Source organism: Carettochelys insculpta, chromosome 3 (genome assembly GCF_033958435.1).
Source record: "Carettochelys insculpta isolate YL-2023 chromosome 3, ASM3395843v1, whole genome shotgun sequence".
In the NCBI taxonomy this organism is placed as follows: domain Eukaryota; kingdom Metazoa; phylum Chordata; order Testudines; family Carettochelyidae; genus Carettochelys; species Carettochelys insculpta.
The window spans coordinates 153,151,717-153,167,500 of record NC_134139.1 but is presented as its reverse complement, the minus strand read 5'-3'; the positions used below and the strand labels follow the sequence as shown (position 1 = coordinate 153,167,500).

Here is a 15,784-nt window from a genome sequence, read left to right as displayed (position 1 = left end):
TATTCACCCTGATTTGTTTTTGTCTTATACGTTCAGTCTTCTAATTATATCATTTTTTCAAAAAGAATATGTTCAAAATGTGTCAGAACTCCTAGTTTTTGTGGCCTATGCCAATTCTGCTAATAAATTTATATAAAATACTTGAAAAATCACAGCCTTTTCTATGTAAATCTAAAATTATTGTCAGGATTGAAAACAGTCTGAATAGATCCATTTTGTAATAATTAATGAAAATTGAGTCACTGTTCTGTGTGTCTGATTCAAAGCACACTTAAGAAATGAGATACTGCACTTTGCTTCATTAGCAAATGAGAGATGGACAACTCAATTCATTAAGGAGCTGAAATATTTCAGAATCTTCACTCCCCTCAAACAAATACTTTTAGAAATCAGTATCACATTATCCTCCATCTGCAGAAAGTTATTTGAAGTCTGATTAAAATGTGATAGACCAATTCACAGAGGCTTAAAAAGGACAGCCCACTTATTGCCATCCATTTAAATTTAGTAAAATGTTCTTTAAAAAGTATCACTGTAGGTAGGTGGTAAGAATACTGTTTACATTCCAAGGTAATTAATTCACAGCAATTTTCAAGAATTAATATAAAATAGCCTTTTCTTACCAAAACAATCTAAAGAAAATCAAAATAAATATGCACAAAATAAAACCATATTTATTTGAAGTGTTTTGGAACAAATAGCAGTTGGAGAAATGATTTTAATTTGCAAGTCAGCTGTGAGAAGTGCAGAGGATCATAATCGGTTAGAAGCTGTTTTGATAAACAATGTTGACATAAACAGGATTGTGCACACTCACTTTCAAACTGTAGTTTAAAAAAATCATTGTGAGGGATTTTCCAGAATGCAGTTTTTTGAATGGGAAAGTAGGAGACATAATCCACTACAGATATCGGAAAAAGCAAACCTCCCTGTATTTCCTTGAGTCCAGTGTTCAGAGACCTGATAATTATTTGTCCACAAACAGATCCTTAGGGAGCATAGTGCAGTAACTCAACTTCCAGTATGCACTCTTACTTGTTAACTTGAAAGAAAAACATTTTTATTTACAGGAACATACATTAGATGAACAGCTTAGCTTAGTTTAAGGTTGAACTTTCTGAAAAGCTGTTTAACTTCACCATTTATATTGTTTGGTGTTATACAGGTTGCTACTAATGGCAGACCCTACTTTCAAATACATTTTAGTTTATTCATACTGACAGATGCTATTTACTTTACCTTTTAACATAATTAAATATCTATAATTCATTAAAGGACATGTGTGTTGTAGAAGTAAGTAGCAAGATAATTTTAATATTTCTCTGGTTAAAATATTTTACTGATAAAAACATTAAGCACTAAACAATTGTTGTCTTCCTCTTTACTGACTGGCCAAATACCTGGAAGCAGACTTTGATATGCTAAACTAGCTTTTGACAGCAGGGGCAATATTTGGTTTCTTCATTTTCAAGTTTAGTACACTGGTATGTTTTAAAGACTAGTTTATTCAAAGGTCAGAAACCAGCTAGGAGTTGAAAAGGCAGGAAAGCTTGTTTTTCCTTTTCTAGTTTGAGTAAAAATTAGGTGCGGAGGGTTGAGATCTACTAGTTCTCAAAAGACATTATCAGAATCTGTTCAGTTTAGCAACTATAGATACTATTTCCTTTGCTTCATATAGACTCAGAATGTAGAGCAAGAAAAAAAACCATGCAGTCCAGGCTCCTGTGCTTAGGCAGGATGAGGTACACCTCAATTACTTTAAAATGCTAAATAAGTTAGTTTTGCTTACCTAGCCAGCCAGGGTGATCCAGGGCTATAGCATCCATTGGCAGTCCACACCCCTTCCTCTCCCCAGCACCTCCCACCCACCATAATTAAGTGTTCCATGGCATTCAGGGGGGAGGAGTGAGGACTGGGAAGAAATGGGGCCCAGGGCAGAGCAGAGAATTGAGTGTTAGAGGGCCCAGAAGAAGCTGACACCTGTGTAGCCAGCAATTTTAAGGTAGTTTGATTTCCTTAAAAAAAAAAAAAAAAATTTACAGGCTGTTTTTTGTATATTTAATTGAAATTTAAAATTTCCATCCAAGGGAATGTGACAAACCCCAAATAAAAATTAGTTAATACGTCATTCCCCGTGTTCTAACAAGTATGTAAAAATAAGAAGTACAGATGACTTAAGCTATATCATTTTAAAATAAATATGTATAGAAGCACTATCATGCTGGTTTGCCAAAAAGCACCATATTTATCATAAGGCTTCAGTTATCTTCAAATAACATTGTAATAGGCTGATGCTTATTAGTTGAAAACTTTTTTTTGGGAAAATATTTAACTAAATATAATTTGATTTAACTAACTGATTTTAATCTGTGTTGTTCCCTAACCCTATACTTGGTTTATGAATACACCTACTCCTTCAGTCTGATAAGTCTGTGTGTTCTAACATCAGTACTAACTAGAATCATGTGTACATTTCACAGATGAATCAGCAAATGGCTGGAATGAATCTCAATAGTTCCAGCAATGTGGTGGGCTTTGGCCAGCCCCCCAGTACAGTGGCAGGATGGACAGGAAGCTCTTCAGGTCAGACTCTCAGCACACAGCTGTGGAAATGAAAACTGCAACAGAAGTTTCATGCAGAATAGTCACTTACTTGACATTCCTTGCTCAAATGCATTTATTTTCTTCTTCCCCAGTTGTTCAGATTAAGAAGTTATCTAACTGACCGTGTTGTGGTCTGTATTGATTTAAATTTGATGTGGTGGAAAGCAGGTTGAGAATACATTTATATATCATTGGCAGCTCTTTTACATTGCAGTGAATATGATTTCATAAACCATATCTTTAAGAAGCTGCTTTACCAAATGCATACTCAATTTTTTTCTCAAAATTATAGATCAAATGTTTTGCATATAAGGGACATAGATATCATGTTAGTAATATCTCAGTATATAAACCTTGCCCCCCAAATTACCCAGTAATCTTTGTAGAAGGTACTGTCTGAACAAATGTTTAATCATATAAATAGAATGTAAACGTATCACTGAACAATGTTTTTAGTGTATCAAACATACTTTGTTTTATCATTCATTTCACTGTGACATGGTGTGCTTAACACAGGGAACATGGTTAGCGAAAGCAAGGTAAACCTGGATGTTACTGTAGTTCCACATATTTTGTTTATTCTTTTAGAACATGAATATTTGATCCATTTGAGTTTCCTGTAACAAAATATGCAATCTGGTTCCATACATGTATACATTGTACTGATAGAGAATGTATCGCACAATATGCATACAGGGTAACTCACATATGGATACTTTGTCCTTGCAGATATATCCAGGTTTTACAGTAATTGTGTTTACATTTTATGGTGCCTCGTATTGATAAAAATGTTATTTCCCTATATTAAAAAAGATAAATACATAAATCATTGTGTAGTGTTTATTTCATACTGCATGATCCTACCTGGTCACTGTCACCTCAAGAAAGCTGTTTAATACAAGAAAAACACATTTAAATGTGGAAGGCGCTTTTAACAAATATTTATGGTGACAGACATTTTTAAAAAATGGTTTTAGATTGCAAAGTGTTGCACTGCAGTTGTTTGCCTTAAATTGGTATTACTGTGTGGAAACTCTTTAAATAAATGCTTGTATTTCAGTTCAGTGCTATTGAGCTGAGAGATGCATGCAAAACAAGACAAAGTATGTCTTTAGTTATCAGATTTGGTTATTTTTTTCCTCCCACAAGTCCATCAGATGAGTACAGGATGTTGCAAAGTGGTAGATTGTACTGTGCTTGAATTCTTAATTGCTGAAGTTAAGTAGGCATCTTCAGCCACATCCATTTCCTACAGTATGTCTCATACGGTTACATCTCCAAATCATACCTCAATTTTAACTGTGTCTAGGTGATATTTTGGTTCATTACCTAGGTCTACTTTTTCCGTTCGAGTGTGCCATACAAGAACCTAAAAAACAGAAGGATAATTAGTGCAGTACTAGGTGGTCTACAAAGATAGCTGTAAGTACTCTGCAAGAACAGTGGAACTAATACCTTTGTGCAATTGTTTGCTTTTGGTTCCAGTTCTTCCACTGTTGTTATCTGTTTCAGAAAATCAGATTCTTGCATTCCTGGTTGAGACCCACGTCGTTTAAACATAGCTTTAGGGTTTGACAGAATCACTTGCAGGCTCACAGCAAATCCTTTAAAATAGAAAGTTAAATTTTTCGTGTAGATATTACTTAAATTTTGAAAACCTCCCCCTTTAAGAACTTGTTTTATAGTTCTCTGTATTTAGGAAAACTTTCATACTCTATCCAATTGTAGACTAAACCCTACTGTTGAAATTACTGATTTTTTTTATGTGAAAGTATGGATCACTTAATTTCGAAACAAGTATACTGTCTTGTGCAACAAAATCATTTTTGTATTTCCTTTTAGCTGAACGATGCTAACTGCTATATCTCAAATCAAAATTTTCTCAATTTTTTTCCCTTGGCAAGTATGAACCAAATAGCTAATGCAAGTATGAATTCAAACATACTGAAAACACTTCAACCTCAAACTTGAACATAAAATAAACTAAGTAAGCTACAGCAGCTAAGTGTCTTCTCTGATTTAGCTTTTTTAGTGACTGAAGTGTAAGATCACACACTGAACTTACTTTTGGAAGGCAAGCAAATTTAGATTTTGTATTATAAGGTACAATGTGAACAGTACAGATTTTCATTAAAGTATCCACAGATCTCTGGTTTGTGGACAACTAACAAATTTTAAAACTCAGGAGTCTCATGTATGTTTTAATATGAGCTGCCCAGTTTTTATAAAAAAAAAAAAAAAAAAAAACCAAAAAAAAAACACAATGCTTAGGCTAAACACACCTACAGGAAAGAATTAAATGCTAATCCGAAAAAGAACTTTTAACAGGCCTGTTACATTCACCAATAAAATACTACTTTAGGGCAGAGAGAGCCGTGTTAGTCTCTTTTCTATCAAAACAAAAGAGCAGTAATGAAGCACTTTAAAGACTAATAGAATAATTTATTAGGTGATGAGCTTTCATGGGACAGACCCACTTCTTCAGATCATAGCCATACCAGAACAGTCTGAAAGCTTACCACCTAATAAATGATGATAGTCTTTAAAGTGCTCCATGACTGCTTTTTTTGTTTTCTTAAGGGCAGTTTGGAATAGTGTCCATTGTGATGTTCTCGAAGGACCCAACATAATTTGGAAATCTGTTCTGGAATATTGGCAAGAACTACATCATGCTGCAGTCTTAAATGTAACTTTATAGGCACATGCATTATCCCATTTTCTAGTACAATAATCCTGGGGGAGTTACTTTTAACAAAAGTAAGTATCTTGTCAGGTCCCTTTAGTGCTGTATCCGCTTTAGACACAAAGCAGCAACTGAATAAAAAGGAAATATTTTCATGCATCACATGCAAAAAAGCTTTAAAGTGCTATTGCCCTCTTGCAAGTACTTTAGACTTTTGAAAACAGATGTTCTCCACTTTAGCAATTCAAGTCAGATACCAACAGGGGTAGTTAAAAACAGTACAACTTTTAAAACCATTCTGAAATTTATTTGGCTGATATAGCTGGCTTACATCTTCTGAAAACTTTAATTGCCTACAAATTTGCCCCCAGAACTAGGTTAAGCTAGTTTCAGTCCTTTGCCTTTGTATCTGTCCTCTCTCCTGACCCCTGACCCCCCACCATTCCTTCTGTGCATCTTACCTAGAAGCAGATACAAAGGGCTCCCCTCACTGTCTCAACAGGGGACACCTAAATTTCATCAATGGCAGATGTGTTAAGCTTCAGAAAATTTCTCATCTGTCTTTAATTCATAGGCAACTGCTTTTTGGTCTGTCAAAGCAGTCATCGTAAACACCTTCAATATCTCACTAGAAACCTACTGACAATAACTCTGCCTTGAGAAATACCCACCCACTCTTTGGCGTGTGGTCACAGGCGGTCACTCAGAACCTGAAGTAACACTGCTGGCAATGGCTCCAGTGAGGGGGATATACTAGGATTCAAGTGGCAGAAAATATAGTCTCGGAATAATTTTCTGAAATCCTTCCAGTGTGAGGATGCAAATGGATTGTGAGAGATCACCTGGAAATGTTGCAGAAGCAGTATTGTTGCCTGAGAACAATCTGCTGTTCCTTGGGCCAGAGGCTGAAACGTCAAGTCCCCTATGCCCCAGGTCTCCCAGAGCACCAATAAGCAAACACCAAAGGGTAACTGGGGAAACTTGGATGTGCAAGCTTAATGGGGGGAGGATGGTGTTTGTGTACACACACACACACACACAGAAGAGAAGACCCTGCAAGTCCACCTCCAATAACCAAAACAGCCCTGTCCTGGCACAGCCAAGCAATCCCACAAGGGGACTCCCTCCCTTAGGAGACCATAAAGAGAAACCATCTCCTGCCACCAGCAGCTGAATTGCAGTTGGTTAGAAAGGACATTTCACAAAGGACTGCCCATTCATGGATAACTATAGGCTTGGGAAGATAGTCATGCTATAAATAGATGAAGTGTCTGTACAAGGACTCAGACTCACTCAACACAAAGACCAGCAAGGCAGCATGTCCTTGGAGAAAATGGAGCCGAAGGGAACACATAGGTAGGAGGCAGCTGCAGTGGCCATCAGAAAAAAAGAAGGGGGAATCAAAGGAAAACAAAGACTCAAAAGAAAGACAAATCCCTCACCCAGGGGGAAAGTCACCTGGATCCAACTGAGACCGTAAAAGCTTGTTGCTGCTTGTCAGTCTAGCCATACTTTCCAATGAGAGGGACTTGGAAGAACAAAGAACCCATTGGCTCAGCAAGGTTTATAAATAGCTTTTGTGTATAGACAACAAGCTGCTAGACCCCCGGCAGGTGAAACAGTGGCTCCATAGTGAACAAACAGGGAAGAGGACATACTGGGCAATGAAGAATCATATATATTGGGAGATTAAGAATACAACTCCTACTACTCAAATTTCTGCAGAGATACTACAGGTGGCCTATCATCAGAGGGGTAGCCAACTTAGTCTATATCTTCAAAAACAACAAGAAGTCCTGTAGCACCTTAGACTAACATTTTGGAGCATGAGCTTTTATGGGCAAAGACCCACTTTGTCAGATGCATTGGGCGGGGGGGGTGGTTCTACGGAGGGTTTAAATATATGGGCTTATGAAAAGAAGGGAGTCTCAGTCAAGGGGAGGGACAGAGTTGACGAGGTCAGTTCTGTCAGGGAGGATGTGGCCCATTATCAGTAGCTAGTGTGAACATCAAGAACTGAGAAACTGCTTTTGTAATTGGCCAGCCACTCCCAGTCTCTGTTCAATCCTTGGTTGATGGTGTCAAATTTGCAAATGAATTGCAGCTCTGCAGTTTCTCTTTACAGTCTGTTTTTGAAGTTTTTTTTGTTGTAGAACTGCTACTTTTAAATCTGTTACTGAGTGTCCAGGGAGATTCTTCTACAGGTTTTTGTATGTTACCATTCCTGATGTCTGATTTGTGTCCAGTTTGGCGAATGTATATTACAGTGGGGCACTGCTGGCATATAATATATTACTAGATGTGTGGTTGATACGGTTAGGTCCTGTGATGTTGCAGGAATTGGTTCCAGGTTTAGAGTTACTGTGGTATGATCTATAGTTGGCTGGTGAAGATTTGTTTAAAGGTGGCAGACTGTCTATAGACAAGGACTGGCCTGCCTTCCAAGGTCTGTGAGAGTGACGGATTGTTGTCCAGGATGGGTTGTAGATCACAGATGATGTGCTGGTGAGGTTTAGCTGGGGGCTGTATGTGATGGCCAGTGGTGTTCTGTTGGGTTTTTTTTTTTTTTTTTTTTTGGGCCTCTCTCTTAGCAGGTGGCTTCTGGATAAATGTCTGGCTCTATCAATCTCTTTCTTCACTTCTTCAGGAGGGTATTGTAGTTTCAGGAAAGCCTGGTAAAGGTCTTGCAGATGTTTGCGTCTGCCTGAGGGATTGGCGCAAATGCGGTTGTACCTTAGTGCTTGGCTGTATATAATGGATCATGTGGCGTGCTCTGGATGGAAGCTGGAGGCATGTAGGTAAGCAAAGAGGTCCATGGGTTTCCAATATAGGGGGGTGGTTATATGACCATTGCTTATTTGCACAGTAGTGTCCAGGTAGTGGATCTCGTGTGGACTGATCCAGGCTGAGGTTGATGGTGGAGTGGAAACTCTTGAAATCATGGTGGAAATCTTCAAGAGCCTCTTCCCCTTGGGTCCAGATGATGAAGCTGTCATCAATGTAGCGCAAATAGAGGAGGGGCACTAAGGGATGAGAGCTGAGGAAGCGTTGTTCCAGATCAGCCATAAAAACGTTGGCATGCTGTGGGGCCATGCAGATGTCCACAGCAGTGCCACTGATTTGAAGGTATAAATTGTGCACAGATCTGAAATAGCTGTGGGTGAGGACAAAGTCACAAAGCTCCACCACCATTTGTGCCTCTGCCTCATCAGGGACAATGTTCCTAACAGCTTGGATTCCACCTTTATGTGGGATATTGGTGTAAAGGGCCTCTACTTCCCTGGGGGCTAGGATGGTGTTTTCAGGAAGGTCACCAATGAATTGTAGCTCCTTAGGAAGTTGGTGGTGTCTCAAAGAAAGCTGGGAGTGTAGGGTCCGAGTAGAGTCCACATATCCAGACAGTCCTGTAATGAGGGTTGTCCTATATACCCCCATATGGGGGGTTACTTGAGGGAAGAGAAAATGCTTGATGTGGAACTAATGTTCTACTGGCTGAGCATCCACTTGGTGCTAGAGTATTGTCCTCATGCCCAGAATGCCAGTGGAAGGATCAGAAGGCGGCCCCTCAGCTGCCACTACCCATTGTGGGAGTGCCCTTAGAGTGAATGGGCATGAACATGGAGGCCCCATTAGAAAAAGCTACAGCAGGCGACAAATACATACCTGTAATCTTGGAAGGGTATCCCCCCGCCCACACACACACACACACACAGAGGTTCCCATCTGGTCAATAGTGAAGGCTATCATTGGTAGTGAACCCATAGAAGTATTTGCTGGGGTGATAGACCAAGAATAAATTTCACGTCAGAACTGATGAAGCTATGAAACCTGCTGTTAGGTTAAGTTAAGTTCTGTAACAAAAGACACACTTGGTTGCTGTGTCTTAAACAGCAACTGGGGAAAAAAAACATTTACAACATAATTGGTTACCTAGGAGTCAGTTTAAAAGTTAGTGTAGGGTGGGGCACATGTACTAAGCACAGAGAAGTCCAACAAACCCCAAAATATTCTGTTTACGGATCTAATTTCCTTGCATAGGTGTAGATGTCACTGAATATTTCATGCCTATTTTCCTGGCTTAACTCATGTCTCCCAGCTCTCATATCACACAAAAACTGTAGCAGGCAAATGAATGCGTTAGTTCAAATTTCATACTCTTCCTATTGGCTCTCCTGGCTTCTTACCAACCTTGGCATTCCTAGAGACTCTGCAGGATCCCACTGCCTGCGGGTTTAACCCTTACACACAATTTAGTTAATTCAATGACTGGTGTGTCCAGAAAAGGACAATATCCCTCCTGCTAAGCACAGCATATCAAACCCACCTTCACACACTGAGGACTGTACTACTTTAAATTTTATGAAGCCACCACCACCACATTCCAGTAGCATATGTACCCAACTACACTGACAAAACAATCCACAGCGAAAGCTGAGCCAAACACAGGACACATGTGGCAGTAGTAGTGCAGTCTCTCGGTGGCAGATTTGACAGCCTGTTCCCACTGGCAACTGGCCACCCATGAAGTCACCTACATAGAGTGAGGGGGGCAATTGGTAGTTATGACTTTTGGTGGCCCAAGTTCAGGCCCTTGCAGGCTTCCCTGTCCTTTCCACCCACATTCAGTGGCACTGGAGATGGGAGAGTTACTCCCAACACTTCATACCAAACTTTACCCCCATTGTTACCTCTCTGATGGATCTCTTAAAGCAGTGCTCCGCAACCATTGTGCTGCAAAGCAGCGCTTAGATTCCCTCAGAGACACATAGTGGGAGTGCTGTCCTCCACGCTGTGCACATGCCCCACTGCCTGGTGAGAGAGATGTGTGGCAGCACCTCTGGTGAGTCGCTGGCATCAAGTGGTGAGGAAGAGGGCCTGGTGCTGGGGCAGGGGTGGAGGATTGGGTTAGATGGGGGAGCTGGGGTACCTGGTTCTGGAGGACAGGAGAGGGATTGGGTTGGAGTAGGGGGTGGGCTCTGAGGGAAAGGATTGGGGCTACATGCATCTCTTTGGTGTGCTGTGAAATTGTAACAAGTGTTGAAGTGTGCCATGAGGTGATAAAAATTGCTGAGCACTGTCTTAACAGACACTGCACGCAAGGGGTCCAACGGCCCAAAAGTTGTAACAAGGTGATCAGGACCCTGCAAGAGCTCCTGACTTTGGAACCAGTATTATTTTGCCCAGACTTTGCAAAGCTCTTTATTTTCCAGACTGCTCTGATGTCCGGCACAGAGCCTTGTTTTCAGGGATCAGTAGGAGGAGAACACAGTGTTCTCTCTCAGCAGGAATCTAGTCCCACCAGAGGTAATCTACTTGGCCCATTTTATGGCCTCCTTTTTGATGACTATCACTGCCTTCTCTTACATTGTGCAAGTACTCCTTCCACTTGGTAACTGACCCCACAGCACGCTGCTGCCTGAACTCAGTGAAGGACCATAACCCACAAATCACATGGTGGTATCTTTCTCAACACCACATGATTCATTGTGCAACAATGGCAAGCCTGAATACAGGCACCTCTCCATGGGACACTGGGGCAGGAATGGACATCTGGAATGCACAACCCCCAGTCTGAGGGGAAAGGGTGTGGGATGAGGTGTACTAGGCTTACAGTGGGCTGGAAATAGATACAAGACAACACTTGGCCAAGATAGCTCTGTCCCTTCCACGCTGCAGAGCATGCTCCAAATGAGGACAAGTTTGAAATGATCCTACTCAGAGGGAATACAGCTTGAATGCTCCTAACGAGTAGCTGAGCCTCCTCCCTGAAGGACTAAGGCAATAGGCTAGGCTTCCACAGACTGGTGAGTGGTTTTCTCTTTTGTCCTTTTTCCTTCTCTGGGACCAGAAGTTGAGGGAGGGAAGTAGCAGTAGAAAGTGACCCAGAGATGTGAGCTTACAGGGCCCCCCCTAGAGGCCAAACACTGCTGACCCTCCTAGGGGGCCTCAGTCAGAGCATCAGCTCCCTTGCCCAAAAAGTGAATGGGTATTACCCCACACTATCCTAAATGGAGTTCACACCCCTGATTACTCCCTATTTGAAGCAGCAAAGGAGAAACTTTTGGGCTGCTGCCTAGGTACATCTCAATAACTGGCTTGGCTCAGTTTCCCCGAACTCGCCTCGCCTGTTCCCTCTCCCTTAAAGAGGCTGTGGGTTGGCAGGGAGCCAAGGCTAACAGCCCTCCTGCCTATGGCTCTCCCTTGCTCATCATGTTAATGCAGCTTACTGCCATCAGGGACTCTTGTAAAAGAGACTCCTGCTACTTCAAGCCAGCAGCTGGGAGGAAGAAAGAAAGCTGTGTGTGGAACAGCCTCAAAAGTGGACATCATCCTCCCATTTCCCTGGGCAGGCTACTTCTATCACTGAAAGTGCTAGTCTCAAAACACTACACTTTTTCTTCAAAGTTAGCTTTGCTATAAGGAGTTTACTCAGTTCCCTTTTCTGCTAAACATATTTTGGCCTTGCCAATGAATCTTAATTGTACAGTCAGAGCTTCTCCACAGGCTGCTTTAGTCTGTATGTGTGTCACTCATCTGTGGACCCTTCTAGTGTGCACTAAACATTTTCTCATGAATGTTGACCTAGTGCGGTCACAAACTGAGGAATTTCTAGTGGGCACCATCAGGGTTCACACAAGCTAGTTTGTGTCCAACATGCTCCTATGTACGGAGATTTACAGCTCTCTAGTGTAGATTTAAATGCCATGTAAATAAGTGCAGCATCGACAAACTCATTTTTTCCTTTAGTCTTTCGTTCGGAAGGGGTAGAAACCAAGTACTTCAGCAGCTGAGGAAAGTGACTTGCTATCGCCCTGCTTAGGAGGACCTCACCAGAGAAGCAGGCCTATTGTCAAACAGACAGTCATTAATTCCTGAATGCTGGAAAAAAAAAACTGTACACCACATGCACAGACCTACTTTATGCACAAGCACGCTAGGCTTATCATTGACGAGCTAACGAATACATGTCTAACAATTTACCCAGCCGCTGCTGCTTTCCTGTGGGAACTTACAAAGAAAATGTGCATCTTAGATTAATCGTAGGATACATATAAAGCCCTTTAAAAACAAACAGTTTTGAATGCTAGCCCCTTGGTGGTAATGGTCACAGATGAGAAAATTAATTATTGACTGACTATCCTTTTTGAGTAGCTTTCAAAGAATAAGCATTGCTCAAAAGTAACTGGCACCCACACCTTCTCTACTGTTGGCAGTATTCCAGCTGCATGGATTCTCAGACTTCCAAGCCAAAACTTGGCTAAGGCAGTTAGCAACTAAGACATCGTAAGCCCGCTCTATAGGGTAGGTTGATGGTAGCCCCATAGACACATTCATCATAAAATTGACCTTCCATCACCAAGCCCCTTTTAAGGGCTTTTAAAACCCGCTCTAGTCCACACCTTGATGAGAGGAGTAGTGCATGCAACCTTCTAGAGTCAAATTGGGGGCAGTGTAGACAGTGCTGTTCAATTTCACATTCTAGGACTCTGGCAGGTGACCCACAGTGCCCCAATTCTGTTGCACTCCCCAAAAGATAAGATTTCATTTCCTGATTGGTCAGCGGGGCGAGCCCAGCAGCACACCTGACCATGAATGCCCAGGGTCACAAGCAAGCTGCAGCAAGGGGTGTGCAGGAGCTACTAGCTCCGCTTGCTTTGTGGCAAGAAGCATCTGTTCAGACAGCACTCGTAAGCAGCAGAAGAAATGCTGTTATCTATGCCATCAGGGCAGGATGGGAAAAATAAACAGCAAGAACATCCAGCTTTGCCATGTGAAAATAAAGGAGCTCAGGCAAGCACACCAGAAGACAAAGGAGGCAAACAATTGTGCAGGGTTACAGCCACACACATGCTGTTTCTATGTGCAGCTACATGGGATTTTAGCTTCATTGACTGTAGAAGAGTTAACCTATTTTTTACACTCTCTCTTCTGGAAACTCGTGTGTGTTTTTGATGCAGGGGGAAGCCTGTGTGTGGTACCTGCCCCCACGCCTGCACTGGGCTTTCACAGATTAAAAGATGAAGACAAATGTGCAGGCGATAAAATGTTTAATGTGCTCATGCAATCTGCAAAGCCTTCCCAACCCTTCCCCCCCGCCCCCAAGTCTTTCACTCAACTCTAAGAGACAACTCATGAAGCAGAAGGCTGTCATTCCCACAACTGTGATAGTACAGGTCCTTCCTATGCCCACAACGCCTCTATTCAGTGTTGCCTGTGTTCACTGTCGCGCTAAATAAATGTGTGTGATTTCAGAATAGGATCTTCATTTGTTGTGCCAAGTGGGGACGTGGGTGGGGTGTTGATTTACGGGGCAGTATTCATGCAACGGGAGCCGCTTAGTAATGAGCAGCACCCAACTGTCCCCTCAGCATCTGCTCATTCGTGAAAGTGGTTTTCAAAGCCTCGCTGATGCACAGGGCACCTCACCATGCTTTTCTTATTGCCCTGCTTTGCATTGCTCATAATCTGCCTCAACTACCCACACCACTAGCAAATTACTGACACAGATATCATGAAGCACAAGGGGAATATTGCTTTTGCTGATGTCTAACCTAGTCGATAAACTGTGCCAACATCCTTTTGAATGGCCAAGGGCATATTTTACCACCATTCTACAATTGCTCAACATGTGTTTGAACTCATCTAGGTAGAAAGTTCCGCCTTGCTGCTATCTGGAGAAACTGAGTTCCTAAAGATGCACATGTCATGCACCTTCCCCAACCATCTCATGCTGATGTGGGCAAAATGGCCCTTGTGGTCCACCTCAATGGTGTTGCATGTGCTGAAGTACCCCTTGCAGTTTACATACTCTCTTGGAAAGGGATCTCGTGCCAAGACAGATGGAATGCATCTCCCTATCTCCTTCCTGTTATTAGGGAACCCCATTGCGGCAAAGCTATCCCCTATGTCCAGTATGTTTCCCAGACCCACTGCCTTTCCTAGTAGAATAGTACTGATTGTCCTGCCAACTTAGATCACAGCTACTCCCACCATATGTTTACCCACTTCAAATTGATTCCCAACTCACTACTATCAGCCTAGCGTTGCAACCTTTCATGAGGCTATCACCACTTGTTTCTCAACTGTCAGAATGGGTCTCAATTTGGTAGTGGCCTTATGCATGTAAAAGTTTTACAGTCACTGATCATCATCCCATAGCTGCATAGCTATGCTGGCTCACCAGTCTCTGCTTGTTTCCTGGCACCAGAATTGGTCTTCCATTGTGTCAACGTGCCCAACCATCACCAGCCAATTGCTCCATTCAGTGGGTTCCAGCATGTCTCTGTTGGGTGGGGACTACAGAGGGGTCTTTCACTTCATTAGGACTGTCCTTTAATTTTGGCTACGGCTCCTTCATCCTCTGACCAAGATGCTTTAGGTTGCAGAACCCCAATCCAAACCTTTGGTCGTTAAAACAAAATTCCATCACGTCTTCCTCAGTAGAACCATCAGAAACAAGGCCTTCATGCATCATGGATCTCATAATAAAGCAATGCCTGACAAATGCCAGCTCTTCAAGCCTCTGGAGACTCCAGCAAAGCTGAAGGTCTATTGCACAATGGCTACAGAACATTGGTCCTCAATTTCATAGCCTCTCCCCTGACTTTCACGGTCTATAGACAGGTGAGTGTATTAATCTTATTGCAACTAGAACTACATCACTGCCAATGGCCCCTGCAGAATTTATCTGTATTCCCTGAGCCAGGCTGGCATTAAAAGACTCATAATCCAACTTCCTCCTATAGAAGGTCAAATTCTTTTGAACTGGAAATAAGCTACAACAAATCACTAGCTATTTGGTTTATCCTGGATGCTTCATATTCATCAGCCAGGTCTACTGACAGTACTACAAGCATATGAGGTTATCTCCTGGAAGACAACCAAGCAGCAGCAAAATATGCTCTAAAACTTTTTGAAGAGGCATATAGACAAAAACAGACATGGAGTCTTTGGTAAACTGTCATATACAAGAGAAAATAAACCACAAACAAGTATTTTAGTGCACAGGCAGAATGGGATTCCCAACTGCTCCCGTTTAGAGGGCTTCCTACTCCAGAAACCATCCACAGAACTGGTTCTGGTAGGTACCCCACAGACAGCATACCTCTGTAATCTGGGCTTCCCTAGTCTGGCAACATCCCTTGTCCAGCATTGTCACCGACGCCATCAGTACTCCAGGACTAGAGCACTCAGCCAGGGGCGTAGGGCCAGGAGAACTGTTGGACTAGGGAAAAGTGGAGCCGTGGGGTTGGTTGCTAGGAGCGGAACCTCAGGAGGCTGACAGGAGAGCTCTGGCACCCAGAAATGGAGTGCAGCCCCAGAGGAGCAGAGCCCCAGAGCCATGAGGAAGTGGTAGCCGAGACGAGAGCCCCAGGGAGCCAGTTTGGGACCAATCAGGTCCTGTGGGTGCTGGATCAGGGAGGCTGAACTTGTACTAAAGTAATCTGGCTTCATAATAAACAGTTCATTGTTGCTGGAAATAAAATAACTATTCAT

At 42.2% G+C, this 15,784-nt stretch overlaps 2 protein-coding genes across 3 annotated transcripts in view; one reads left to right on the top strand and one right to left on the bottom strand.

Moving 5' to 3' along the window:
• Nucleotides 1–3,842, top strand: part of SMAP1 (small ArfGAP 1) — a 150,651-nt gene extending 146,809 nt beyond the window's left edge. Inside the window, exon 11 of one of the 2 annotated variants that reach the window (XM_074991076.1) lies at nucleotides 2,481–3,842. In XM_074991076.1, coding sequence (XP_074847177.1) covers nucleotides 2,481–2,615 — 135 coding nt within the window. In that variant the 3' untranslated portion in view covers nucleotides 2,616–3,842. The remainder of the gene's footprint in view (nucleotides 1–2,480) is intronic. The other variant, XM_074991074.1, reaches the window with a different exon arrangement.
• Nucleotides 3,836–15,784, bottom strand: part of B3GAT2 (beta-1,3-glucuronyltransferase 2) — a 58,952-nt gene continuing 47,003 nt past the window's right edge. The window contains exons 3-4 of the mRNA XM_074991077.1: nucleotides 4,060–4,208; nucleotides 3,836–3,973 (exon numbers count right to left, since the gene is read on the bottom strand). Coding sequence (XP_074847178.1) covers nucleotides 3,887–3,973; nucleotides 4,060–4,208 — 236 coding nt within the window. The 3' untranslated portion in view covers nucleotides 3,836–3,886. The remainder of the gene's footprint in view (nucleotides 3,974–4,059; nucleotides 4,209–15,784) is intronic.